This window comes from Oryctolagus cuniculus, chromosome 7 (assembly GCF_051225735.1).
Source record: "Oryctolagus cuniculus isolate XC-2025 breed Fujian yellow rabbit chromosome 7, ASM5122573v1, whole genome shotgun sequence".
In the NCBI taxonomy this organism is placed as follows: domain Eukaryota; kingdom Metazoa; phylum Chordata; class Mammalia; order Lagomorpha; family Leporidae; genus Oryctolagus; species Oryctolagus cuniculus.
The window spans coordinates 150,989,794-151,016,071 of record NC_142873.1 but is presented as its reverse complement, the minus strand read 5'-3'; the positions used below and the strand labels follow the sequence as shown (position 1 = coordinate 151,016,071).

Sequence of the window (26,278 nt, the reverse complement as noted above, 5' to 3'; positions counted from 1 at the left end):
GTCCTCTGCTGAGATACTTTTTTGAAATAGAGATTTGATTTATTTGAAAGGCAGAGTTAAAGAGAAGGAGATCTTCCATCCGCTGGTTCACTTCCTAGATGACCAAATGGCCACGGCTGGGCCAGGAAAAAGCCAGGAGCCAGGAGCTTCTTCCCGGTCTCCCATGTGGGTGGCAGAGACCCGAGCACTTGGGCCACCTTCCGCTGCTTTCCCAGGCGCATTAGCAGGGAGCTGGATTGGAAGTTAAGCAGCCAGACTGGAAGCAGTGCCCTATGGGATGCTGGCGCTGCAGGCAGTGGCTTTACCGACTGCGCCACAGCGCCGGCCCCTGAGATACTTTTAATTCTGCGGTGGGGTGGGTAGAGGTCAGAGGGCAAATGAACGAAAATAAAGCGAAGCAGCTTTCGGTCTCCTTGCTGCTCTTCTCACTCCTGACTCTGCAAATCAATGTGGCTGCTCCAGCCCTGCCCTCTCAGCTCATCCCTCCCCTCAGAGAAGGAGAGCGGTCACTCAACAGACCAAGAAGGGAACTGTGGGCCCGTGGAGTCTGGCCCTCTGGCTCCCACACGGATTCCCTGGGGAGTGTGTGGGCACAGAGTTTAGACAGCAAGACAGACCCTAGCCTATGTGTGCAGGAGGCGCCAGAGAACTGGGGACTTTTAAGCTTTGTGCCGTGGAAGGCGGACCAATCCCAGAGGCAGACTGGCGAGCACACCCCACATCTGGACTCCTGACCCAGGACCCTGTTAGCTGGGGTTTCGCCCTCGCCCTGGGGCCGGCTGATGGGCGGTGACAGCATACGGCTGCGGTGCTGGGAGGGTTTTCCGGGAATCCGCATCCCGAAAACCCGCACGCTCGCTTTCCCAGAGGAGAGAGGGGGAGAGGAGGCACGGGGACCCGCGCTCGTGTCCACAGAAACTCCCGCCCGAGAGGCACCAGGTGCGCCGCTCTGCGCAGACCCGCAGGGACAGTCGGGCGCTCCCCGGGCACCCGCCTCTGTGGCTCACGTGGGCACCCCGCGCGACCCGCTGGTCCTGACCCGGGCCACACCGCACCCCCGGCCCCATCCACGAGGGCGCGGGCGGGACGGCAGAAGCACGCGGCCGCCGCCACCGCCTTCTCGCCACGCCCTGGGCGCTGACTGTGGGCGGCTCCGCTCCCGGACCGGCGCCGGCCCGCATCCCGCACGCCCCGGGAGCCTCCGGCCGGCCGTCGCCGCGGGGACACACCCCGGGGGAGGAGCCGCCTGCTCCGGGCGCAGCGCCGGCCGGCCGCGCGCTCGGCACCTGCCCACCCGGGGACCGACATGGCCCAGCAGCCTCGGTCCCGCGCGCTGGAGCCCGAGCACGTCCAGCAGCTGCTGCTCCGCTCCCGGGAGGCCAAGAAGTCGGCCTACTGCCCCTACAGCCGCTTCCCCGTGGGCGCCGCCCTGCTCACGGGCGACGGCAGGATCTTCTCGGGTAAGGCCGGCGCGGGGGCGGGGAGTCGGAGGGGGCCGGGCAGCGGCGGCGGAGAGAGCGGTGCAGCGCGTCCCCTCTTCGCGCGGACCCTCGGAAACTCAGCTGCTGCCCCGGGCCAGCGGCGAGCCTGGGGTGGCCAGGGAAGTTTGCAGCGAGACAAGAGGGGGCGGCCATGGATCTGGAGCATGGGCGGGGTTAATAGCTTCGTAGCCTGCTCTGTGATAGGCACTTTGCCAAGGTCTCCACAGAGCGTATCAGTAAATGTCCTGGCCTCCAACCCCTAACCTAGGTGTTGTGCCCATTTGTAGATGAACAAACTGAGGCCCCTAGAGGGGATATGACTTGCCCATGGTCAACCGGGACTGGAGTCCCCAAAGCGCTGCTGTCTTCCCTGCTTCAAGGGTGCTGGGGGATGCCGGAGGGGGGAAGAGGGCATCCAGGTGGGTCCCTGTCAGCGGGGTGTGGGCCTGGCCCAGGGTCTTGGGGTGCAGCCGTGAGTGACAGCCTGGGGAGCTGGGAGGGAAGGGACCCCTGAGCTGCTTTCCTTTGGTTTGCTGCTTTTGTTGAAAACCCAAATTCAAACTTGTTAAGCTTAGGGGCAGCCATTCAGGACATCTGGGACGTGGCGTGGGCGTGGCAGGACACAGCCACAAGTGTCCAGTGTGTCGAGGTTCTGTCGGTGGCCTGGGTTTCAAACACCTTTGAGGGGGAGAAGTGCCCTTGACTGAGGGTCCCCTGTGAAAGGAAGGGGGTGGGTGCTGCTACCCAGGGAGCCCTCAAGCCCCGCAGGACAGAGAAGGAGGCCGAGGACCGAATGTGTCCAAGGTCCCGGGGCTGGGATTGGAACCCCGAGCTGCCCTGTCCAGAGCCTGTTGCTCCGTGGGGAGACACAGGCTGGCCTGCAGGCGGACGCGAGTGTTAAACAGTAACCACCGCGCAAACATCACTGCAGCCTGCAGCTCCCAGAGCCCTGGGCGTGGAGTCAGCCCCTGATTCTCTCCGAGGGAAGAGAAGGTCCCCTGGGCCTCACCCAGCGCCCGGCTGACGCCTGCTGGAGCGCCGAGCTCAGGGGTGCCGCGCACTTCCACACCTGCCTCCCCACGGGGCTTCGGCTGGGATCTTTGTACCTTGGACCTCCTTCAGCTGCAAAGCACCTGTCCAGGTGCAGGGCGGGCACTGAGCACTTGGGGACTGGGTGCCTGAATACATGACTTGAGCCTTGCAGGTGGGTGAGTTTGGAGGGGCAGAGGTGAGAGGCACTGGGGCCCAGCAGGTCCAGGGAGGGGCAGCAGTGGGACTGCTTTTCCAGCATTGAGACTGGTGTCCTGCTGGGACAGACAGGTGGTCAGACAGCCACCGGAGCCATCACTCCAAAGCCACGTGCCGATAAGCTCTGGTCTTTTCTTTCTTGAAAAGCCTGTTGAGAAAAAGGCTAACTCTCACACCTTTGCAGCCCCTGGAAGCCCCTTCAAAAGAAGCCTGGGGTGGGGGCCTGTGTTGTGGAATACCAGGTTAAGCCGCTCAGCATCCCATATGGGCACCGGTTCGAGTCCTGGCTGCTTCACTTCCTGTTAATGGCCTGGAAAAAGCAGCAGCAGATGGCCCAAGGACCTGGGCCCCTGCCACCCATGTGGGAGACCCGGATGAAGCTTCGAGCTTTGGCCATTGCAGCCATCTGGGGAGTGAACCAGCAGATGGAGGTTCTCTCTGTCTCTCTCTGACTCTGACTTTAAATTAGTAAATCTTCAAGAAAAAACAGGAGACAAAGCTGCCGACTGCCATGGTGTAGGTGGAACTCCCCACTTGGTGTGAGGCTGTGTGAACCTGCTTTCTGTTAGCGTGACTAGCGGGGCTGAGAGGAGTCTCTTGGGAGGGAGAAGGTTAATTCTGGAGGTTCACAGCCCAGGATGGGGCGGCTCCATCCGTCTGGCATCTGGTGGAGCAACACTGGAGCCGGGGTAGAGAAGGGTTGCATGGTGAGCCACAAAGCAGAGAGGGAAGCCAGACCGAACTCGGCTTAGGTAGCCAACGCCCTCCCTGGAGGGCAAGGCCTCAGGGACCTGAACTCCTCCCACCGGGCCCTCCTCCTAGCCACCCTGTGGAGCAAGTCCCCACCTCTCCCACCGACTGCTGACACGGTCAGGGTAAGACACTGGGGTTTCAGCTTAGGGAGCCAAGTCCTGTTCAATCCAGGCTTAAATGATTGGAGGCTCATAAGGTGCTTAGCACAGTCTCTGGTTCACAATAAGAATGGCACAAATGGTGGCTGCTACCCCGCTGCTACTGTTAATGGGATCATTACTACCGTCTGCAGGACAGATGGTGTAGGAGTTCAGGAGGAGAGCAGAGGCATTAGATCTGAAGAAGTAGAAAGTAGGAACCAAGGAATGTCACTAAGAAGAGTGATATCAAAGTGCCATTTGCAAACAGTTGGTCCGACAGGTACACGGGGTGACTGGAGCAGAGGGAACAGTGCCAAGGAGACAATGCCTGCCTCGGTCACTACCTGTCCATGGTGTCGGCACATTGCCTGGCCCATAACCTGCTCCTTGGTTAAGGTTCATGAAGGCAAGAATGGATGGCTTGGACCACAACGGTGGCCAGTGGAAGGAAGAGGAAGGAAAGATGTGAGAGACGGTGCCTGGGACAGGTGGACCCGGCCTGGGATGGACAGCATGAGAAATGAAGGGGACAGACCTAGGGATCTGCAGCCACATGACCCGGGACGTGACAAGGGCCAGCTCTAGGTGAGAAGCTGAGGCAGAGCTGTGTCGTGTGTCAAGGTGCAGCGTTAATGGTTACAGTGGTGCAACAAACAGGAAGCCCTGCGTGTGGATGATTGCTCGTAATCTCACAGCCCCCGTGTGAGGGAGACGCCGAGGGTCACGTACAGCTAGCTAGAGTCACACACACAGCCAGAACCAGAACAAGGGTGGGTGTTGGCTCAGGGCGGCTGGATCCGGAACTCGGATGTCCCATCCTTTCTTTAACCTTCAGGGTGCCGGTTTCTTACTCTTACCCCGCGGGCAGGTCTTGCCTGGGTGTCCGGCTGCACAGCCCCTGGTTTTCAGCTACACAGGCTTGAAAACAGAATGCAAAGAATTCTTTCCCACCAACTCCAGATGGAAAAAAAGATTCCAGGACAGGGCCCTGATTGGTCCATCTTCAGTTACAGGCATATTCCTCGTCCAATCACAGTGGTCCTGATGTGGTAGCGTGATTGCGCCTGCTGAGTCACATAGCCCTCCTCAGCAGACCAGACCAGGAGGCAGAGCGTCTACAGTTCATGAGCAGGCTAAATGAGGCCCAGTCTGTTCTGGGCTCTAACACTGTGCTCTTCCTGCTGCCCCTGGCCAGGGTGGGTAGGTGGGAGGGGACAGAGAGCAGTGCTCAGAAGAAGATGGGGACAAACCGGGAATTAGGCTTTCTGGGTCTGCTTACTGAGACTGGGACTGAGGCCAGATGCAGAGGGGTGGGGGTGGGGGAGGTGGGTAGCAGTAAGGTGGGACTTGGAGAGGAGGGGACCTCAAGCAACTGGAGGGCAGGAGACCTGGGGACAGAGAGGGCACAGCCGAATCTCTACACTGAATTGAAAGCTGCTGGTGGGACAGCTCTGCCCAGGCCTGTGGCTTCCCGCAGCTGAACCCAAGCCCAGGCTCCCTGGAGTTCCCACCCGCAGAGGCAGCTGGGCCGTCCCATTCAAAAGCCAGCCTGGCTGCAAGACAGCTCTGCTGTCACGACCTGGTGATCACCATCATTATCCCCTCTGCTCCTGCCCACCCTGGCCAGGGCCTTGTGCTGCTCACACTGGGCCACCCAGGATGATAAATTAACACCTGCAACAGATTGATTGCTCCTGGGGAGAGGCAGAGAGGGGCGGAGCCCCAGGAGAAGCCGGAGCTGGGGGGGGGGGGGAGCATCAGGAGCAGCGGTGGGATGGGACAAGGGGCACTGAGAAAGTGGGGGTGGGGGGCTGGGCCGCACACACGGGGCAGAGGCTGCCTGTGGAATGTCCCTTGGGAGACGGGTGCAGGGGAGTCCTATGGGATCTTGGCCAGCCTGGGAGGCGCTGCCCAAGGTGGCACTGTCTAGGGACAGTGGGTGACTGACCCAACTCTGCAGGCACCACCCAAGGGGCGGGGGAGTCCCTTGTTCAGCCCATGGCCTCGGGGCAGTGGTCTCACTCCCTTTCCAGCCCTCTCCGCCTGCCGCTTAAGGAAAAACCCCTGTACCAGGCCAGCTCGGGTCACAGGGAAGAAACATTTAAGGTTGTCCTCCTTACTGGCTGACTCCAGCGGCCTGGGCTTACCCCTTCCAACTGTCCGCTCCCAAACCCAGCCCCTGCTCTCCGACTCCCCCTCCCTGGGTTCCTTTCTCTGCTTGGAAGGGCTTCCCTGCAGCGGGAGACCCCCTGTCCTCTCCCCTGCCCCCGCCCCACAGGGAGTGCCATTCAGTCCTCTCCGCTGTTACCCAAAAGTGGCTTCCTACAAAGCTGAGCTTGAGTTGTGTTAAAATATCATTTGCCCATGAGCTGATGTCTTGCAAGAGGGCAGGGGGCTAGGAACGTGCAGAAGCCAGGATGTCTTCAAGCACACACGTGGGCGTGGCCTTCCTCTGGCCGGGGGACTCTCAGATGGGACCCCAGACCCCAAGACCCAGAGGTTCCGTGTTAGGAGTGCGACTCCTGGACTCCAACCCAGATCTGTGTATTGAATTGGGAGCTCCAGGAGTGGGGCTTAGAGGGGAGAGGCAGAGAAAGTCAGAGGCAGAGAGAGATGTTCCATCGCTGGTTCACTCCCCCAAATGGCTGCAAAAGCCGGAGCTGGGCCAGGCTGAAGCCAGGAGCCAGGAGTTTCATCTGGGTCTCCCAGGTGGGGTCCCCCATGTCAGGGCAAGGGCCCAAGGACAAAGCTCAGTGGCTGGAACAAGAAGGCTGCTTCTTTCTCGTCGTGGCCCAGGGCAGCTCGGGAGGTCAGGTTCCTTCTCATCCGCGGTCCTACACTGGCCCTCCTCGTCCCATCCACGCCCCAGCCCCGAGTGTGCAGCAGGGCGTGGAAGGCAGCAGTGTTCTCGGAATGCCACCACCGCGTGCTCACTGCACCCCCGCTCCCGCCCATACCCCCTGGCTAAAGCTACGGCACTGCAGGAAGCGGCAGGGAGGCAGGGCAATGCGTGGCCCTGTGCCCAGCCAACCCCAGCGGCGTCCCCTGGGAGAGGGGACACGGGGGACGAGTGGTAGCTTCTGCCCCCACCCGGGGCCCTTCTGACCCGGAAGTATTCGTACACCTCCTTCCTCCCGGACACAGCACCCACTCACCACCCCCAGGAGGGGTGACCGGAAGTCCCGCCCCAGCACAGTCCTCGTGATCTGCGCTCAGGTTCACTTCCGCTTATGGTTTACATTGTGAAATGGCAGCAGTGAAGAGAGGGACCAGGGAGCACGCAGCAGCCGCGTGTCCACAGCCCCCTGCCCTGGCCCTCGCCCCCTGCCCTGGCCCACGCCCCCTGCCCTGGCCCTCGCCCCCTGCCCTGGCCCCCGCCCCCTGCCCTCGCCCCCGCCCCCTGCCCTCGCCCCCGCCCCCTGCCCTGGCCCCCGCCCCCTGCCCTGGCCCTCGCCCTCTGCCCTGGCCCACGCCCCCTGCCCTGGCCCTCGCCCTCTGCCCTGGCCCACGCCCTCGCCCCCTGCCCTGGCCCCCGCCCCCTGCCCTCGCCCCCGCCCCCTGCCCTGGCCCCCGCCCCCTGCCCTGGCCCACGCCCCCTGCCCTGGCCCTCGCCCTCTGCCCTGGCCCACGCCCTCGCCCCCTGCCCTGGCCCACGCCCCCTGCCCTGGCCCTCGCCCCCTGCCCTGGCCCACGCCCCCTGCCCTGGCCCTCGCCCCCGCCCCCTGCCCTGGCCCACGCCCCCTGCCCTGGCCCTCGCCCCCGCCCCCTGCCCTCGCCCCCGCCCCCTGCCCTGGCCCTCGCCCCCTGCCCTGGCCCACGCCCCCTGCCCTGGCCCTCGCCCCCTGCCCTGGCCCTCGCCCCCTGCCCTGGCCCACGCCCCCTGCCCTGGCCCTCGCCCCCTGCCCTGGCCCACGCCCCCTGCCCTGGCCCACGCCCTCGCCCCCTGCCCTGGCCCTCGCCCTCGCCCCCTGCCCTGGCCCACGCCCCCTGCCCTGGCCCTCGCCCCCTGCCCTGGCCCTCGCCCTCGCCCCCTGCCCTGGCCCACGCCCCCTGCCCTGGCCCACGCCCCCTGCCCTGGCCCTCGCCCTCTGCCCTGGCCCTCGCCCTCTGCCCTGGCCCTCGCCCCCGCCCCCTGCCCTCGCCCCCTGCCCTGGCCCTCGCCCCCTGCCCTGGCCCTCGCCCCCTGCCCTGGCCCACGCCCTCTGCCCTGGCCCTCGCCCCCTGCCCTTTCTGCTCCAGGTAACCTTGCCTGTCAGCTGCTGGGGCCCTGGCTCTGCCCTTCACTGTGATCGTCCTTGGCCACACATCCGGGGGACGGTGCCGTGCTGGGGAGAACACCGCTCTCCCAGCCACTTCCGGGGGCGCTCGGGGGCCCCAGAGTCTCCGCAGGGATTAAACCCAGGCTTTCGCAGGCCTGCCCCGGCTTGTGGCTTCTTGGGCTGAGCAGTCCTACAGGAATTTTTTGAAAGCTCCTGATGTGCCTGCTTCTAGCCACCTCCATGCAGGAGTGCCGCACCCAGAGAGCCCCTCCGGGCGCGCTCCGGAGCCTGACACGTTCTGGTTTTTGCGGACTGGCCTCCAGGCCTGGCCCGTCCCTACTTCTCATCTTTCTTCCTTCCTTTTTAATTTTTTTTATTTTATTTGAGAGAAAGAGAACTCTCTCATCCGTTGGTTCACTCCACAAACGCCTGCAGGGGCTGGGCCAGGCCGAGGAGCGGGGAGCTCACTCTGGGTCTCCCACGTGGGCGGCAGGGACCCAAGTACTTGAGCCACCACCTGCTGCCTCCCAGGGAGAACTTCAGCAGGAAGCTGGATTTGGGAACGGAGACAGGATTCGAACCTGGGCAGTTCAGTATGGGGTGGTGGTGTCACAAGCAGTATCTTTTAATAAAAAAAAAAAAAAAGATTTTTTTTATTTGAAAGGCAGAGTAGACAGAGAGAGGGAGAGAGACAGAGAAAGAAGAGATCTTCCATCCACTGATTCACTTCCCAAATGGCTGCAATGGCCAGGGCTGAGCCAGGCCAAAACCAAGAGCCAGGAGCTCCATCTGGGTCGTCCATCTGGGGGCAGGGGTCCAAGTACTTGGAGCATCTGCTGCTGCTTTCCCAGGTGCATTAGCAGGGAGCTGGATCTGAAGCAGAGCAGCTGGGGGCTGAACCAGTGCTCCAGCATTGGACGCCAGCCTTGCAGTCAGTGGCTTGACCTACTGTGCACAACACCAGCCCCTACCCCGCCCCCGGCCCAGCAATGTCTTAGCCACTTGGCCAAATGCCTGGCCCTTTGCTCCTGACTTCAGTGGCAGCTATGGAGGTTCCTGCAACAACAGGCTGAGTAGGAAAATGATATCTTCAGTAGATCTCTCCACGAGGCCGATTCCCGTCACCGGGTGAGCGGCCAGCCTTCTAGGTGACCACAGCGTAACCTGCTGCAGGCTGACGAGGCTCATCTGCGTTCTGCCTGACCAGCCCTGCATGGTCTCGCTCCCAGTGACCAATCACTAAGCCCTGCATTTCAGAGTTTTTGGCTATGATGCATCTCACTCTGAGCGCACATTTCCCTCTTAGTGAATGTAGGTTGCGCTGTTGTAACAGGAAGATCCCAAACCACACTGAGGCAAACGTGATAGAATTCCCTTTTCTCTCACAGCGCAACTCAGAGCGGGCAGCTGGCCCAGGACAGAGTGGCACCTGTGTGCCATGAGTTGACACAGTGTCATCTCTCTTTGCTTCTTCATCCCAATGACATAAACCACACCAAGCTGTCTCACCCCATCACCTCCACCTTCCTGCTTGGGAAAGGGGAAAAGAGGAATTAATAGGCAAGCAAACTCCTTGCCAAAAAATATGAGCTGGGAGTAGGTGCTGTTGACACAGCAGGTAAGCCACTCTTCGCTCGCCTGCACCCGTATCCCAGAGCCGGGCTTCAAGTCCCATCTCTGCTTCCCACCCAGCTTCCTGCTAACGTGCACCCTGGGAGGCAGCGGGTGAGGGCGCAAGTTGGTTCACTCCCTAGCACTCACATGGGAGACCTAGATGGAGCTCCTGACTCTCAACTTTGGCCTGACCCAGCCATAGCTGTTGCAGGTGTTTGGGGAGTGAACCAAGTGGATGGAAGGGGTGTGTGTGTGTGTGTGTGTGTGAGAGAGAGAGAGAGAGAGAGAGAGAGAGAGAGAGGCTGCCTTTCAAATGAATGAAAATGAATTTTAAAAACAAATTTAATCTGTAAATCTTCCGTATCACTTTGGGTCACATTCCATTGGCCAAACCTTAGTCACATGGCCACACTTGGCCTCAAGGAAATCTGGGACATACAGTCTCCGACTGAGTGGCCATGCAGTCAGCCGTCTTAGAACAGAGTCGCTTGGGTTCCATAAAGGAAGAACTAGGCATTGAATACCAGGGACCATCAATAGCGCTGCTCTCGGAGAGAGGCAGGCTACAGTGTGGCGTGGACCATTTGCCAGAGCCCAGGGAAAGCTCAGAAAATGGGGTGTTTCTTTGCGCCTCTGGCCAGGCCGTGGTTTTGTCTCTGGGAGCAGCCGTGGCTCACTCCTGAGAAAAACACCCCTGAGAGAAACACTAGCCCCGAGGGAGGACTCCCTTCCCAGGAGGTGAGCCCACCGCCCCCAGGAAGCCCCAGGACTGCCCCATGCTTGTGACGTCCCAGGCACCTGCCACAGAGCTCGCAGGCTCAGGTTCGCTCATTCACTGATTTATTGGCTTGGACAGTTTGTTTAGCAACACGACTCATGGAGAACACTGGCTGAGCCCTGTTGGGTAACCAGCACCCCACAGCCAAATACCCAGGTAGCTTCTAGACAACAGAAGTTTTTTTCTTACAGTTCTGGGGCCTGGGAAGCCCAAGTTCAAGGTAGCAGCAGGTTCAGCACCTGGCGGGGACTCCGCTTTCTCAGGGTTGGCACCTTCCTGCCACTGTGTCCCCACAGGCAGCTCCCTGGGCACTAATCCCCCCACCTCCTAACATTATCATCTTGGGGTCTAGGATTTCAACATAGGAACAGGGGAGGCAGGGTATAAAAACACAGCAGACCCCAACCCATGGCTCCCAGCACTGAGATCCAGGCCTGGGGGCTCTGCTGATTTTCTTGAACCTGAGCCTTCACTTCACCTTGACCTCTGCAAGGGGGGTCCGTTGCTTAGTCCGCCCTGTTATGCTGCCCCTGCTCCCAGGCCGGGCATCAGGATGGAGGCCCTGGGGCAGTGAGGGCAGAAGCCTTGGGCGGGGCCGCTGCACAAGGGGCCCAGGAGCCCAGCACTGCTTCGGATCACGTTGCCCTCCCCTTCTCCCTACCATGTGTGGGTAACCATTTCCGCCCTGCCCTGGAATGAGGCAAGCCACTTACCCAACACAGGCAGCAGGAAGTGGCCCTGCTGGATCCACTCCTGGGCGCCCCTCTCTTTTTAGGGTGCAACATAGAAAATGCCTGCTACCCACTGGGCGTCTGTGCTGAGAGGACCGCCATCCAGAAGGCCATCTCCGAAGGGTACCAGGAGTTCAGGGCCATTGCCATTGCCAGGTAAGTGGAAGAGCCCTGCCGCTACAGTACCCATTCGCCTCTGCAGCCCATGTCCTGCAGGTACCTACTGTCCACCCATCCATGTGTGTGCTTTCTGTGTGCCGGGCCCTGAGCAGGACCCTGGGCTGAAGGCCAAGGATAAAGAGATACAGAAGAAGTGGCCCCAGCCCCCATGAGCCCACAGAGTCGGTAAACCAAGGACCAAGGTCGCTCCACTGCAGGGCAGGTGTTCCTGTTCCAACCCCACAAAGTACAACAGAAAGCAGAGAAGCCCAAAGCTGGAGGGACCTAAACATCACCTGGTAACGGGCTCCCCTGCCATCACCCCCATTTTACAGCCAAAGAAACTAAGACCCAAGGGGCAGCAGGTTGAGTTCTGGCTGGGCCTGGACCCAGACTCAGCGGGCTGGGCGGGTCAAGCCCAGCCCCATTTCCTGACTCGGACCCCATTCGTTTCACGATGAATGGCGCACTGCTCTCGGCAGTGAGCATTTTCTCAGTAGATGGACGCTCCGGGGAAAACGACACAGAAGTGAGTAACCCACCCAGAAAGAGCTGCACGGCGGCCACGTGAGACCGTGCAGTCAAGACGAGTCTTTTCTAGAATCCGGAAGTCTGGTGGCGGTCTGGCCTCCCCAGGCGCTCCCGCTTATTCAGAGTTTGTGCCCGAATGAGTGGAGCCAAGGGTGCACTTGAGAAAGGCCAGGCTGCCCAGAGCCATCGCAGCGACCGGAGGTCTGTCCTGGCTTCCCTCTGGCTGGGGGAGGAGCGAATGAGGCTGTGCTGGGGACATTTTGTGCAGATGAGCAGAGATCAGCGTTCAAATCTCGCTGTAGGAAAAAAAAAAGGGGAGGGGAAATAACTCAATTTCAAAGCTGATCCAAGAAAATAATGCTCTTCTGGGAACAAAGAGGCCAAAGTCAACGAGAGGGCACGGGCACAGCCGCCTCCCCTGTCAAGGATCCTCCAAATGAGAGGCTTTTTCCCTCCTGGTCATTGCCTGCTGGGAAACCTCCCTGGGTGGTGCCAGCAATCGTTAGCAAATGTCCTTATTTACACAGAACCTCCCATTCTTGTGCACCCAGCAGCTCTCCGCAGGTACTCCCCCTGCACCAGTCATTACTGCACTAATGATTTGTTAAATTGGGAGCGTGGATGAATGGAAGCTGCCAAGTGCCTTGTTAAAACGCTGGACGGGGCTGAGCAGTCTGAGAGCCCCTCTGAGATCTGTAGGGTGGGAGACTGCGCCCACGACAGGTGCGCGCGTCTGCGGAGCCCTGGATGGGACTCTGAGCGGGCCTCCTGGGGCCCTGCTGGAGGCATCAAAGCAGATAGGTTTCCAGCCCGTCAAGTCTGATAAGCATGATCTCAGCGTGTGACCAAGGTCAGCACAAACCGGAGAACACCATGGATACTCAGCGAAAGGCAGGACTGGGGGCGGGGAGCGGAGAGGGAGAAGGGGGCCGGGGGAGGGGGGAGCATGGAAGAAGCGTCCTGATGCAGCCAGCCCATTCCGGCCTGTTCCGTTCTTCCGGGCAGACGTGGAGCAGCGGTTGCAAGCTCAGCCTGCAGGGTTGGTGGGACTGGTTTCCAGTCCGGCTCCATTGTCGGCTGCAGCCAAGTCCCATAGTTCCTCTGGGCCTAGCTCTTCATTTTTTCCCGCACTGGGCTGTTGGGAGGACTCGTGGGATGGTCTCTGTAAAATTCCTGGCGCAAAGGATGTAGGGAATCAAAACCACTGCTCTAAAGGTGTGATTGCTGCTTCCGCAAGCTGCAGAGGCGGAGTGCGCAGATCCCGGACGCAACTGCTCGCCCTGCGGCCCTGGGGCCGTGACGTGCTACGTGTCCCTACCCTCCAGGGCTGTTGCGGGATCAAGTGAGCTCACACACCTGAGGGCCTTGGCACCATGCCTAACCCACGCATGACAGAAATCCTGCCGACGTTGGTCCGTGTGCCGGTGCCCAGAGCCAGGCTGCCAGAGGCACCGTCTTGTGACTGGGGATGGCCAACGCCTGGGCCAAGTCTGACTTCCCCGTGTGCTGCATGTTTACCCCCCTTGAAAGCCCCAGTGCAGGTCGCCTTGTCCAAGGAGCTGTTCACTGGGGCTCTGATCGCAGGGCCGCATCAGCCAGGGCCTCAGGCCACGGAAGGGAGGCTGGATTCCACACCTGCCCAGGGCCCTGCCTGTGTGGCCGCCTCTACATAGAAACCCATCTCCCCCTGCAGCCGGCAGAGGGCCCTGAAGCCAGGCCTGCCTCACCGACAGCTGGCTCTCAGTCCACGTGGCTGGAGTGAAATAGACGGACCGCATCGGTCCAGCCCCCAAAGAGCTTGAGAGAGGCCACAGCCTTCACCTGGGTATTGCGAGGGTTAACTTGGCCCAGTGGGCATCCTGGGCCAGGGTCCCCGCCCTTTTGTGTTCCCAGACTTCTCTTCTGAAGCTGGAAGCTCAGAGGGGACCCCAGTTTTCCATGCAGCAGAATCATTTTTTGATGGGAGCCCCGCAGGTGAAAGGCAGTTACCAGGGAGCGTCTGCCCCACGGCTGCTCCGTGCTCTTCCTGTCTCTGCACTTGAACTCTGGTTGCTGGGTTGCCGGGTGCTGGCTTGCTGGCTCCACTCTCCGGTTTATAAGCTCCAAAGCACAAGAACTCGTATCTGTTTGGCCACCACTGCACATCCAGCACCAGGGTCAGTGCGTGCTCAGTAAATATTTGTCGATCAAAATGAGACAATGCATAGACAAGACTCTGCAGGGTGCCTGGCACATTCTAGGCACACATGAGAAGAGGAAACCATTACTGGTGATATATAAGACGAAGTATAAAGTAGTACGTAGAGGCTGGCGCCGCAGCTCAATAGGCTAATCCTCCACCTGCGGCGCCGGCACCCCGGGTTCTAGTCCCGGTCGGGGCACCGGATTCTGTCCCGGTTGCCCCTCTTCCAGGCCAGCTCTCTGCTGTGGCCCGGGAAGGCAGTGGAGGATGGCCCAGGTCCTTGGGCCCTGCACCCCATGGGAGACCAGGAGAAGCACCTGGCTCCTGCCTTTGGATCAGTGCAGTGCGCCGGCTGCAGCGCGTCGGCTGTGGCGGCCATTGGAGGGTGAACCAACGGCAAAGGAAGACCTTTCTCTATGTCTCTCTCTCTCTCACTGTCCACTCTGCCTGTCAAAAAAAAAAAAAAAAAAAGTAGTGCATAGAGTACAGCGTATACAATAAGATGATACGGGATAAACTCACCTTCAAGGATCGCCCTCAGAGGCAAGCCCTGGCTGTCAGCCTCTCTTCTGCGAGCTTTCCCAGATGCAACGAGCCCACGTTTCTCTTTGATTCTCAAATGTCTTAATTCCTCTGAGCCTCAGGGCCTTTGCACATACTACTTATGACCATTGCCTGCAACACAGAAAAACCTGGTGCTGCAGAAGACCATCTGTGTTCCTTTACGCCACCAAAACATGAAATGGCCGTTCTGAGGCCCCCCAGGTGAAGTGAAACAACGTGCGTCAAACGCCTCCTGCTACAGAACCTGGTGTCTGTGTAGGAGCTGCTTCCGAAATGATGCTGTAAGATTCTACACTTCGCTAAGCCTGGACCCAGTGCCACTTCCTCCAGGGAGCATGCTGTCTCTGTAGGCAGAGCTCACCTCCCTGCCACTGCGTCCTTACTGCATTGTCTTGGAGGTGAGAACTCAACATTTTCTCTTTCACCCTCTGGTGTGAGCCGGCTCTCAAGGGACACAGACAGGGGCCGGCGCTGTGGCATAGAAGGTTAAGCCTTCGCCTGCAGTGCTGGCATCCCATATGGGCGCTGGTTCAAGTCCCAGCTGCTCCTCTTCTGATGCAGCTCCCTGTTAATGTGCCTGGGAAAGCAGTGGAAGATGGCCCAAGTCCTTGGGCCCCTGCACCTGTGTGGGAGACCTGGAAGAAACTCCTGGCTCCTGGCTTCAGCCTGGCCCAGCCCCAGCCATTGCTGCCATTTGGGGAGTGAGCCAGTGGATGGAAGACCTCTCTCTCTGCCTCTCCTCTCTGTCTGTGACTCTGCCTCTCAAGCAAATAAATATTTAAAAAAAAAAAAAAAAAAGGCCACAGAGAAACCCTCCCCAGCCTTTGCAGGGCTGTGGGCACCTCTGCGTGTTCATGAACCTTCCGCCCGTGGCCGTGGGGTCCGCGGGGACGCGGAGCTGCCTGATGGGTCTGACCTCCGCTGGAGCGGGGCCGAGAGACTGACCTGGGTTTGATTCTCTGCCTCTCCAGTGACTTGGAAGATGACTTCATCTCGCCGTGCGGGGCCTGCCGGCAAGTCATGAGAGAGGTAAGCAGCTCCGGTTTCTTCCTGGATGTAAACTGACGCCGCGCGCTCCGCCAGGCTGCCTGCGGGAGCAGCTGTCCGCGCAGGCAGACGCAGCCGCGGTCCTGCGCAGGTCTGCCCAAGGTCGCCTGTGTCCCTGGAAGAGTGCCTTCGATGTCCCACACCTGCTCTCTGCAGACAGAGCCGCCCCCACGGAGCTCACCCAGACAGGCAGGAACAGGCGTCCAGCACTCAACACCCCAAGTCAGGGGCCTGGGGGCCCAACCCAGCCTCCGCTTGTTTGTGTAAATAAAGCTTTATTGGCGGCCAGCGCCGCGGCTCACTAGGCTAATCCTCCGCCTTGCGGCGCCGGCACACTGGGTTCTAGTCCCGGTCGGGGCGCCAGATTCTGTCCCTGTTGCCCCTCTTCCAGGCCAGCTCTCTGCTGTGGCCAGGGAGTGCAGTGGAGGATGGCCCAAGTGCTTGGGTCCTGCCCCCCATGGGAGACCAGGAGAAGCACCTGGCTCCTGCCTTCGGATCAGCGCCATGCGCCGGCCACGCCAGCCATTGGAGGGTGAACCAACGGTAAAGGAAGACCTTTCTCTCTGTCTGTCTCTCTCACTCACTGTCCACTCTGCCTGTCAAAAAAAAAAAAAAAAAGCTTTATTGGCACCCAGCCAGGCCCCTTCGCTCCCATCTACAGCTGCGCAGGCCTTGCAGCAGCGGAGTGGAGCAGTGACCACAGAGGCCGCATGGCCAGCGGCACCAGGATTGCCACTGCCTGGCCCTTGATAGAATAAAGTTTGCCAGTTCCTCTTTAAAAAAAAAAAAGATTTATTTATTTGAAAGGCAGAGCTGCAGAGGGAGAGAGAGAGAGGTCTTCCATCCACCGTTCACTCCCAAATGGCAGCAGTGGCTGGGGCTGGGCCAGGCTGAAGCCAGGAGCCAGGAGCTCCATTCAGGTCGCCCACGTGGGTGGGAGCACCCTCCGCTGCTCTCCCAGGTGCACTAACAGGGAGCTGGACTGGAAGTGGAGCAGCCTGGCCTTGAACCTGCGCTCCAGTATCGGGATGCTGGTGTCACAGGTGGTGGCTCAACCCACTGTGCCACAACGCCATCCCTGACCCCTGCTTCTGAAGGCCAGGAAGGGGCTGTCTTTGAGTAGAAAAGTAAAGCTCGAGAAAAGATGAGACAGACAGGGGTCTGGAGATTTCCTGGCAGAGGAGAGAGTGAGTTTCCTGCCCAGATACTTGGTGACTCTGAGAGGACTGAGAAGACGGGGGGGGGGGGGGGGGGCCTGTGCTGTGGCGCAGGGGACTAAGCCTCGGCTTGCGGCGCCCGCATCCCATATGGGCACCGGTTCTAGTCCCGGCTGCTCCTCTTCCGATCCAGCTCTCCTCTATGGCCTGGGAGAGCAGTGGAAGGTGGCCCTAGTGCTTGGGACTGAAAATACAATAGAGCTAATATACAAGCAAATAAGTGCCCTGTGATTCGTACCGGCAGCAACCACCTGTGCACAGTTCTAAAATATTCACACAAAGAAGGGCGCCCCCGCTGTTGCGGCCATTGGGGGAGGGAACCAGCGGACGGAAGCCCTCTCTCTCTATCTCTCCCTCTCTGTGTCTGTGACTCTACCTCACAAATAAATAAATAAATCTTAAAAAAATAAATAAATAAAAGAAGGCCAAAAGGGCTGGGACACGGCAGGGAAGCCACAGGATGTGGGTTTATCCCAGAGGGACGCTTTACCCCACCCATAAGGGGAACCAAACCGTACACTTGGAAATGGCTGCAGTGGCAAATCTTACGTTCTACATGTTTGACCCCGTAAGAAATAAGTGGGGAAGAAAGAGAGAGAGAGAGAGATAAAGAGAAAGAACGAAAGAAAGAAACCTGAAGGGCATGGGTTCTAAAAGCAAAGGGGTGGTTTAGATCTGGACCCCTGGAAGATTCTGGGCTTGGTGTGTACATGTGGGGAGGGGTAGCTCGCGGGCATCCCCTAAGAGGTGCCACCTCCAGGGTCCGGAAGTATGAGAGCCGCCAGCTCAGTGTCCCATGGCCCCAGAGCTCCGGGAGCCGGCTTCAGCCCCCGTAGCACAGCGTTTGCTCAGTCCTCACCGCGTTCATTCTCTGAGCGCCCCAAGCCTGAGAGAAGTCGGAGGCTTCCACAGCTGCAGCCCCGGCCAGCCCCTCCCCCTGCTCCTGTGCCCGTCCTTGGGGGAATGAATGGGTCGGTGCTGTCTGGAAGCGCTGGCGCCCCGCGTCGGCTGCTGGAGGCCGAGGGGAATGCTGGGGCCGGGCCTCCGTGCCGGGGCGCTGGGAGGCAAGCGGAGGGGGCCGGCCGCCTCCGGCTTCCTGCCTGCCCGGTGCGCAGAGCTCACTCCGCTGGGCCAGCGCTGACTTCACAGGGTGGGGGTGGAGAGAGCTGCCCCGCAGGGTGGCCTTGGCTAAGGTCGCCTAAGGGAGCCAGCCGGGACAGGGCGCCAAGTCCCCGGCTTGATTCAATTGCTCGCTGCTGTTTTCGCCAGACTAGAAGTTGGCAAGTGAGAGTGGGCGGGCGCATGAGAAAAGCCGCAGGAGGGGCGGGCAGAGCTGGGGGCTGGGGGCTGGGGGCTGGGGGCTGGGGGCTGGGGGCTGGGGGCTGGGGACCGGCCCTGCACACTCCCTCTGCCCAGCCTCCGTCCAGCCCGCCAGGCAGAGCCTGCCAAGCCGAAAACTGCCCTTCCTTAAAACATTAATTCCGAAAAAGCCGGAAGATTGATTGTGTCTGGGGAAGAACCAGTGACTCAGACCGAAGCAGGGAGGAGCAGGCCCGGCAACAGCGTCACCCGTCAGAATGATGGACGAGCGCCCGCTGCCCGCTTCGCCCAGAGGCCCCCCAGCTCTGCTGACCCTGACCCCCGGGGCTGTCCCCACGAGGCCACAGTTGGTTGAACTCCCCTCCTCCCACCCTCTCGCCAGGGTCTCTAAGACCCTTTTTTTTTTTTTTAAGATTTATTTTATTTATTTGAAAGAGTTAACAGAGAGAGGTAGAGACAGAGAGAAACCTTCCATCCATGGTTCACTCCCCAAATGACCACAACTGCTGGAGCTGAACCAATCCGAAGCCAGGAGCCAGGAGATTCTTCTGGGTCTCCCACGTGGGAGCAGGTGCCCAAGGACTTGGGCCATCTTTTTTTTTTTTTTTTTTTTTTTTTTTGATAGGCAGAGTTAGACAGTGAGAGAGAGAGAGAGAGAGGCAGAGAGAGAGTTACAGTGAGGTAGAGACAGAGAGAAAGGTCTTCCTTCTGTTGGTTCACCCCCCTAATGGCCGCCACGGCCGGCGCTGTGCCATTCCGAAGCCAGAAGTCGGGTGCTTCCTCCTGGTCTCCCATGCAGGTGCAGGCGCCCAAGCACTTGGGCCATCCTCCACTGCACTCCCGGGCCACAGCAGAGAGCTGGCCTGGAAGAGGGGCAAACGGGACTAGTACCCGGCGTGGGCCATCTTCCAGTGCTTTCCCAGGCCATAGCAGGGAGCTGGATCAGAAGTGGAGCACCCAGAACTCGAGCCGGCACCCATATGGGATTCCGGAGCCTCAGGCCTGGGCTTTAATCCACTGAGCCACAGCACCGGCCCCTCTAAGACCGTTTCACAGTGCCAGATCCACCCAAAGAGCACCCATTCCTCCAAGGTCACACAGCACACAACTGGGAGACGGAGCTGTCTTTGCTGACTCGCCTCTGCTAGGTCTCAGTTTTCTCATCAATAAAATGGGCACAATAATAACACCTACCACTGAGGGTGGATACTGAAATAATGTGCGTGCAGTATCTGGTGTGACTTTTCCATGAAGTCTGGCTTCAGGGGTCAGGTAACCGCTCTTGTGCCCTGGCTGATTCGCAGTGGGGGCATTTCTTGCTCATTAACGTGCCAAGCGCTGGGCTAATGTTTACCAGCACCCACTACCACGCTCCTCTCTCAAGCTCTTGTCCCAGGTACGGCTAGCATCATCCCCGTCTTACAGATGAGAAAACTAAGGCATGGATGGCGGGGCTGGCGCTGTGGCACAGCGGATTAACGCCCTGGCCTGAAGCGCCGGCATCCCATATGGGCACCGGTTCTAGCCCCGGCTGCTCCTCTTTTCATCCAGCTCTCTGCTGTGGCCTGGGATAGCAGTAGCGGATAGCCCAAGTCCTTGGGCCCCTGCACCCGCATGGGGGACCTGAAGGAAGCTCCTGGCTCCTGGCTTCGGATTGGCACAGCTCCGGCCGTTGCGGCCATCTGGGGAGTGAACCAGAGGATGGAAGACCTCTCTCTCTCTCTTCCTCTGCCTCTGCCTCTCTGTAACTCTGCCTTTCAAATAAATACATAAAATCTTAAAAAAAAAAAAAAAAAGGGCATGGATGGATGGGCCATCAGTCAGTAAGTGGGAGAGCCAGACTGCAACCCGGTCTGTTCCAGTCTTCCCGCCACACCCCCCCCTTCACACTGGCTCCATCTCTTTTCCAGTTTGGCACCAACTGGGCCGTGTACATGACCAAGCCGGATGGCACGTATGTGGTCAGGACGGTCCAGGAGCTGCTGCCTGCCTCCTTTGGGCCCGAAGATCTGCAGAAGATCCAGTGAAGGCCTGAGAACTGCCAGCGCCTGGGACCGCCTGGGTCGCCGAGAGCTTAAGGGGACAGCGCCTGCAGGACTCCGTAAAGACGGCCTCGCTGGCCTGAGGACACTGCCAGCCGAGTCCCAGCCCTGCGGGGCTGGGCAGGGTGACTTCTGGCCTGGGGTTCTTCTGCCGGAGTGACCGAGAGGCCCTCCCCAGCCTGGGCCAGTGCCTCCCTCGCACCCACCTTGTCCCCGCTGGGACTGGGGGCACTTCATTCCCCCTCCCCCACCCTTCCTGTGGACACTTTAAAAATTCCAGATGGGGACGGAATTCCAGCAGGTTAAGCCCCACTTGAGATGCCTACTGCTCCACTTCCGATCCAGCTTCCTGTTAATGTGCCTGGGAAAGCAACAGAGGATGGCCCAAGTGCTTGGGGCCCTGCACCCACGTGGGAGACCCGGATGAAGCTCCTGGACCCTGGCTTAGGCCTGGAGCTGCAGCCGTCTGGGGAGTGAACCAGTGGATGGAAGATCTCTCTCTCTCTCTCTCTCTCTCTCTCTCTCTCTCTCTCTGTCACTCTGCCTTGCAAATAAATCTTAACAAATAAATAAAGTGCCAACAGCTCTGTGCAGTGGGCGTCTCCCCCGCTTAGAGGGTGCCGGGCTGCAGAGGAGTTGAGGGACTAGCTCTGGGACTCCGGCAGAGCCCAGAACGGAAGCCGGGTCCCTTCCCTCCCACCTCAGTCCCCAGCGTCACCTGCTGTTCGTCAGACACTCTGCCAAGGGCTTCAGCAACACAGGAGCCCAGGAGTCCTCGAAGGTTAGCGTTGTTGCCCTCGCTGTAGCAACAAGCAAACTAAAGCCCAGAGAGGTTAAGTCACTCAGCCAAAGTCACACAGATGATAGGCGGCAGAGCTGGAGCTGGAACCAGGTCTGTCTGATTCCAAGCGATTTTTTTTTTCCATCCTCCCACAGTCGATGTCTTTGTTTACTGAGTGGTTTTTAGGTGTGAAATATGCTAACTACTGCAGAGGAAGGTACAGGAAACAGCCTCCGCCTTGAAGAAGTAAGCGTCTGGCAGGGCCTGGGGGGCACCCAGCTCTACAGCAGGGGGGTCTGCTCGCTGCTCCTGGCCGCGCCAAGGGCGGGGTGGGCACCGTGGGGAGGGGACAGCTCGGTCACCCCTTCTGCGCCTTGTGGGAGCTGAGCTCTGCTTCCCCAGGGCACACCCAGACCGACCCACCGTCTCAGAATACGGTGCAGTAGCCCGCATTGCTGCGTGGACAGAGCTCCACTCTGCCTCTCCTTCCAGACGGCTTTGGGGCCTTCAGCTCGGTCTCCTGGAGGCATTTGTTAAAAGAGGCCACTGGAAGACAGTGTGCCAGGGTGCTAGTGGCAGGTCAAATTCTGCATTGAATGACTGGTTTTTCTTCTTCTTTGTACATATCTGTATGTTTTGTCTCCAAAACAGTTTTCACAAACTTAACATCCACAAAAATATTACGAAGGAAAAATGGTACCGCGTGACGGGTAAAGGTCTGCACTTGGCACTTGAACAGGCTGCGAACCGTGTGGCTTTGCCAAGTGAGACTCCTCTGTAAAGTGGGAGTGACAGTCCCCACTGGGGTCGTTGGGAGGGTTGGGTGAAATCATGCGACGTTAAACCCCAGGGAGCTCCCAGGAAATGTGCGCTCTTAACCTTCACTGAGCATGACAAACGGCGGCCCCTTTAAGGCAAATTCAATTTTTGCAAACAGTGGTCTTCTTCAGCCGATTCATTCATTCAGGTACTTGTCGGTGCTCGCTGTGCGCTAGGTCGTCCTGTGACCAGGTCCTGGGGACACAGCCATGAATAGCACAGGGTGCCCCCTCAGGAGCGCTGGGTCCTCTGGGTGCTCCGTGGGACAATGAGACCTAAGTGATCTTAGGGCAGGCATCACCCAGGCAGGAGGGGGATCTGCCGCGGGCGGGGCTGCGAGCTGGGGGCGGCTAAGTGAATCACGTGGTCTGGAGAGCCCAAAGCCCAGCGTCCCTGGCCGCCCTGGGATCAGACTGGGGAAGGCACTTGGCAAAGGATTCCAGAAGTTATCTGAGCAATGTCCCTTTGGAATGCGCGGAGGCTGGGCTCCCCGCCCCCTCCAGCAAAGCCTCCTCCATTTGCAGCCGGACGTGCAGAACCGCAGCGCTGAGGCCCGGGGTTTTTGGAGCAGCAGGTGCTCCAAGGCCCAGCTCTGTCTGTGCTTCTTAGGATCCTACGGCACAGTTCCAGGTTCCCGTGGAACGGACCAGAGGCGCGAACGTTTCCACTGCAGCCGCAGCTGACTGCCTGGTGAAATGCTGACTCCGGGGTTTTGCAGGAGACGGGCACGATTGCAATCAACAGACAGTAGCGGCACTAGAAACGGACGCGGAAAATACCGCTCAGTGATAAGCAGGCCTAGTGGTTAGGACCCCACTTGGGACACCTGCATCCCATGTTTCAGTGCTGGGGTTCCTGTCCCAGCTCCACTCCAGCTTCCTGCTGGTGCGTCCCCTGGGAGGCAGCAAGTGATAGTTCAAGTGTTGGAGTCCCTTCTGCCCACGTGAGGATTCAGTTCCCAGCCCCGGGCTTCAGCCCAGCCCAGCAGCAGGCATCTAGGGAGAGACTCAGCCAGCGCTTCCCCCTGTCCCTCGTCTGTCTTTCAAACAAATAAAATTTAATTTGGAAAAACAGTAAGTAACACAGTGACCTAGGGTGTCTCACATATCCTGCATCTGATTATATGAGCAGATGCAGGGGTGCAAGGAACACCCAATCTGTTAATGCAGGTTTTTAAAATTTATTTGAGAGGCAGAGACACAGAGAGAGAGGGAGAGACACTGAGAGAGGTCTTCCACCTGCTGGCTCACTCCGCAAATGGCTGCAGTGGCCAGGGCTGGGCCCAACTGAAGCCAGGAGCCCAGAGCTTCATCCAGGTCTCCCACGTGGATGCAGGGGCCCAAGCACTTGGACCATCTTCCACTACCTTCCCAGGCACGTTAGCAGGGAGCTGCATCAGAAGTGGAGCAGCCGGGTCCAAATGCCAGCCCCTTAATGCAGTATTGGAAGGGTATGGGAAGGGTAAAGGGGGAAAAGGTTCAAAACCCAATGACTGACCCGAACAAAACAAAACAGAAACACAGGGCAAAAGGATCGCATCGGTTATTTATTGCTGGGTAACAAGTTACCCCAACACTTAGCAGCTTTAGGCCAGCAAATATTCATCTCGGTTTCTGCGGCTCAGGTTCTGGGCTACACTGGGTTGTTTGGCTCGAGGTCTCCCAAAAGGCTGCAGCAAAGACCCCCAGTCTGATCCCAGGGCGGCCAGGGACGCTGGGCTTTGGGCTCTCCAGACCACGTGATTCACTGAGCCGCCCCCAGCTCGCAGCCCCGCCCGCGGCAGATCCCCCTCCTGCCTGGGGCTGCTGTGTCATCTGAAAACTCGACTGGGGGCGGCTGCCCTAGAAGCTGGCAGGATTCCAGTCCTCAGGGAATGTGCTGTCGTGGGTTAGCTCCTCGCCATGGGGGCCTCTCCATGGGGCGGTGGGCAATGTGGCAGCTGGCTTCACAGAGGACGAGCCAGTAAGAACACAAGAGGATGAGCAAGGCAGAAATCGGCACCTTTCTGTCAACTAACCGTGAACAGTGCTTTCCTGGCTGTTGATAAGAGCCGACCCTTAGAAGCAAGTCCCGGCAGCCCAGTCCACATCCCGAGAGAGCCGGCGAGGGCGCTCCACCAGGAGGTGGGCATTAAAGACATAAACACTAAAAAGAGAAAGATGTAAAAATGGAAAATGCGCCTGGGCGAGGACAGGAACAGGAAACAGCAGCGCAGGTAACACAGGCAGGGGGTCCGAAGCGGCAGGTGCACTTAGCCCTGCTGAGGAGTTTGACCTTCGTGGGAAGGGCACCATCAGTTTCAGGTGTGGTTGACTCTGTGCTTTCTACAGCCCAGTCTGCTGAGAAATAACAAGTAACCGCTCAGGAAAGAGAGAGAGAGAGAGAGAGAGAGAGAGAATGAGAAGGTAGAGAGGGAGGGAGGGAGGGAGGGAAGAAACAAGATAACCCAGTAAAATGTCCTTGTCATGGGCTGGGGGAGAATCGGGACAGCGATCATTGCCTTTCGTGATGAGTCTGTCTGTTACACACGGCGTCATATTGGAGTGCCTGGGTTCACGTCCCAGCTTCACTGCGGATTTCAGCTTCCTGCTAGTGTACACTTGGGGAGGGCAGCAGGTAGGTGATGGTTCAAAAGTAGTAGCTGGGTCCCTGCCACCCACATGGGAGACTTGGAATGAGGTCCCCGATCCTGGCTTTGGCCTCAGCATTTGGGAAGTGAACTATCAGATGGGAGATAGTTCGCGCTCTCTCTCTCCCTTGCAAAAAACTAAAGAAATCATTCTTTTAAATCTTTTTTAAAAGATGCCATAGAACAGAAGTTTATTTAGCAATGATGTGGTACAAATTCCAGACAGTAAGTGTTGTCATCAGCTCTGCTGGGGATGAGGGTGTGAGGTTTTTTTTTGTTTGTTTGTTTAAGGTTTGTTTATTTGAAAGGCAGAGCTACAGAGAGGCAAGTCTTGCATTGCTGGTTCACTCCCCAAATGGCTGCAACAGGTGGAGCTGTGCCAATCTGAAGCCAGGAACTTCTTCCGGGTCTCCTACAAGGGTGTAGGGGCCCAAGGATTTGGGTCATCCTCTACTGCTTTCCCAGGCCACAGCAGAGAGCTGGACTGGAAATGGAGCAGCCAGGACTCAAACCAGCGCCCATATGGGATGCCAGCACTGCAGGCAGTGGCTTATCCTCTACGCCACACTGCTGGCCCCGGGTGTGAGTTCTTAATGCTGCTTTTTTGAGGCCTCTCTCTACACTCGTAGGTTTGAAGGCATGGCCCAGAGCCTCCTGACCTCCCTTCCATGATCCTGCCTGCTGAGAGCTTGTGATTTGGAACAAGTCAGGAAGATTGTCGCTCCCCGTCTTCGTGGAGGAACAACACAGGACCCTGCGCTGTTCTTTCATCTGCTCAGCCCTTCCCGGGTTTGCTGCTGGTTCTTCCCGGGTTGGCTACCATCCCTTCCACCTCCGTGGAAGGGTGGTTCCCCCTGCCACTTTCCCCACTTCCGCGGGGGAGCGGCACACCGCCGGCCGGCTCTCTCGGGGGCTGCACAGGTGTTCCTTCAGATAGATGTTCCTGGTGCATGTTGTCTCTCTCCTCCTTTATAGTCCTCTTCCACCAATCCCAACTCTGCTACCCACACGCCGAGTATGCTGCTCTCCTCCAATCAGGAGCAGGTCCTGCTGTTTATTGGTTGAACTGGAGGCAGCTGTGTAGAAGCTGTTTCCTCCTCTCCCAGCGCCATATTGTGGGAGAGCAGATGCATAGAATAAGTCTTAATTCCAGTAACAGTCTAGTCCGAGTTGCTCCCCACAGAAGATAAATTAGGTTCATGAGCTGGAAGCCACACGTCCCCCACCCACCTGTCAGTCAGAGACCCCTTCCCCCGGAAGTACCTCCCCTTACCAGGGACCTGGGGGTGGTACCATGTAAACACTTATGTTTTCTAGGCTCATAAGAAGCTGGTAAAGCAGAAGCTCTCTCTCCTCGTGGGCACAGAATGAGCAGGGAACGAAAGTCCCTCTTCGCCTTTCCTGGTCCACGCTCCCTAAATAAAGCCCGCAAGTGTGTGTGTATTTCCCTCACTTTGTAAATAAACACTGCCACGTGGCACATTGTTTGTGCCTGTACATACAATTCTTCTCTAAGGAAAAAGCAAGAGTCTGGAATAGAAATTTAGGCCCAACCTAGCCCGCAACCAGAGCACCAGAATATTCTTAAACGGGTTGGGGAGTATACGGTTTTAGCATCACAATGCTGGTCCTTACGGAACTTGTATTTTACAGGGGAGACAAAAAAGGTCAAAGAAGGATCCTGGAGGAGGTGACCTCAAGTCAATGGGACTCAGGTGACTCAAGCCCGAGTGGTCACTATGATGGTCGGGACAGCTACCAGCGACCCAGTGTTGCTGGGCCACGAGAGGCAGGGTGGGGTCGGCGAGAAAGACATTGGGACCAAACACTGGAGAGCTTTCTGTGCCAGGCTGAGGAAGCCTGGGCTTGATGCTGTGGCCAAAGAGCCCGGGAAGAATTGCGCGGCTGGTGACATGGCCATATGCGTTCTTTGAAATAAACCCTGCAGGGCAGCAAGCACATCGGACTGTATGAGCCACAGAT

At 58.7% G+C, this 26,278-nt stretch overlaps 1 protein-coding gene and 1 long non-coding RNA gene across 5 annotated transcripts; one reads left to right on the top strand and one right to left on the bottom strand.

The window, feature by feature from the left end:
- Nucleotides 1–778: 778 nt before the first annotated feature.
- CDA (cytidine deaminase) lies at nucleotides 779–20,640 on the top strand. 3 transcript variants are annotated; one of them, XM_051858023.3, is made up of 4 exons: nucleotides 779–1,460; nucleotides 11,049–11,160; nucleotides 15,412–15,469; nucleotides 15,579–15,791. In XM_051858023.3, exons 1-4 carry the CDS (start codon nucleotides 1,307–1,309, stop codon nucleotides 15,756–15,758), a joined length of 504 nt encoding a protein of 167 aa, XP_051713983.1. In that variant the 5' UTR covers nucleotides 779–1,306; the 3' UTR covers nucleotides 15,759–15,791. The 3 variants fall into 3 exon arrangements, with proteins under 3 accessions (XP_051713983.1, XP_089157528.1, XP_051713984.1); XM_051858024.3 differs by lacking the exon at nucleotides 15,579–15,791 and adding an exon at nucleotides 19,935–20,640 and having other exon boundaries at nucleotides 813–1,460; XM_089301402.1 differs by lacking the exons at nucleotides 15,412–15,469; nucleotides 15,579–15,791 and adding an exon at nucleotides 19,935–20,640 and having other exon boundaries at nucleotides 798–1,460.
- LOC149125814 (uncharacterized) lies at nucleotides 7,980–15,579 on the bottom strand. Of its 2 annotated transcripts, XR_016211247.1 has the most exons (3): nucleotides 15,386–15,579; nucleotides 14,399–14,551; nucleotides 7,980–11,990 (listed from the first exon to the last, which is right to left on the bottom strand). It is a non-coding gene; the product is annotated as an uncharacterized LOC149125814 (long non-coding RNA). The 2 variants fall into 2 exon arrangements; XR_016211246.1 differs by having other exon boundaries at nucleotides 7,980–14,551.
- Nucleotides 20,641–26,278: the final 5,638 nt, after the last annotated feature.

What these genes read in the sequence shown, in the direction of transcription:
- CDA (XM_051858023.3), top strand. Translation starts at nt 1,307, where the DNA reads ATGGCCCAGCAGCCTCGGTCCCGCGCGCTGGAGCCCGAGCACGTCCAG. An exon ending in AGGGCCATTGCCATTGCCAG is followed by an intron (nt 11,161 to 15,411) that starts GTAAGTGGAAGA and finishes CTGCCTCTCCAG; the next exon opens with TGACTTGGAAGATGACTTCA. An exon ending in GCCGGCAAGTCATGAGAGAG is followed by an intron (nt 15,470 to 15,578) that starts GTAAGCAGCTCC and finishes GGTCCTGCGCAG; the next exon opens with GTCTGCCCAAGGTCGCCTGT.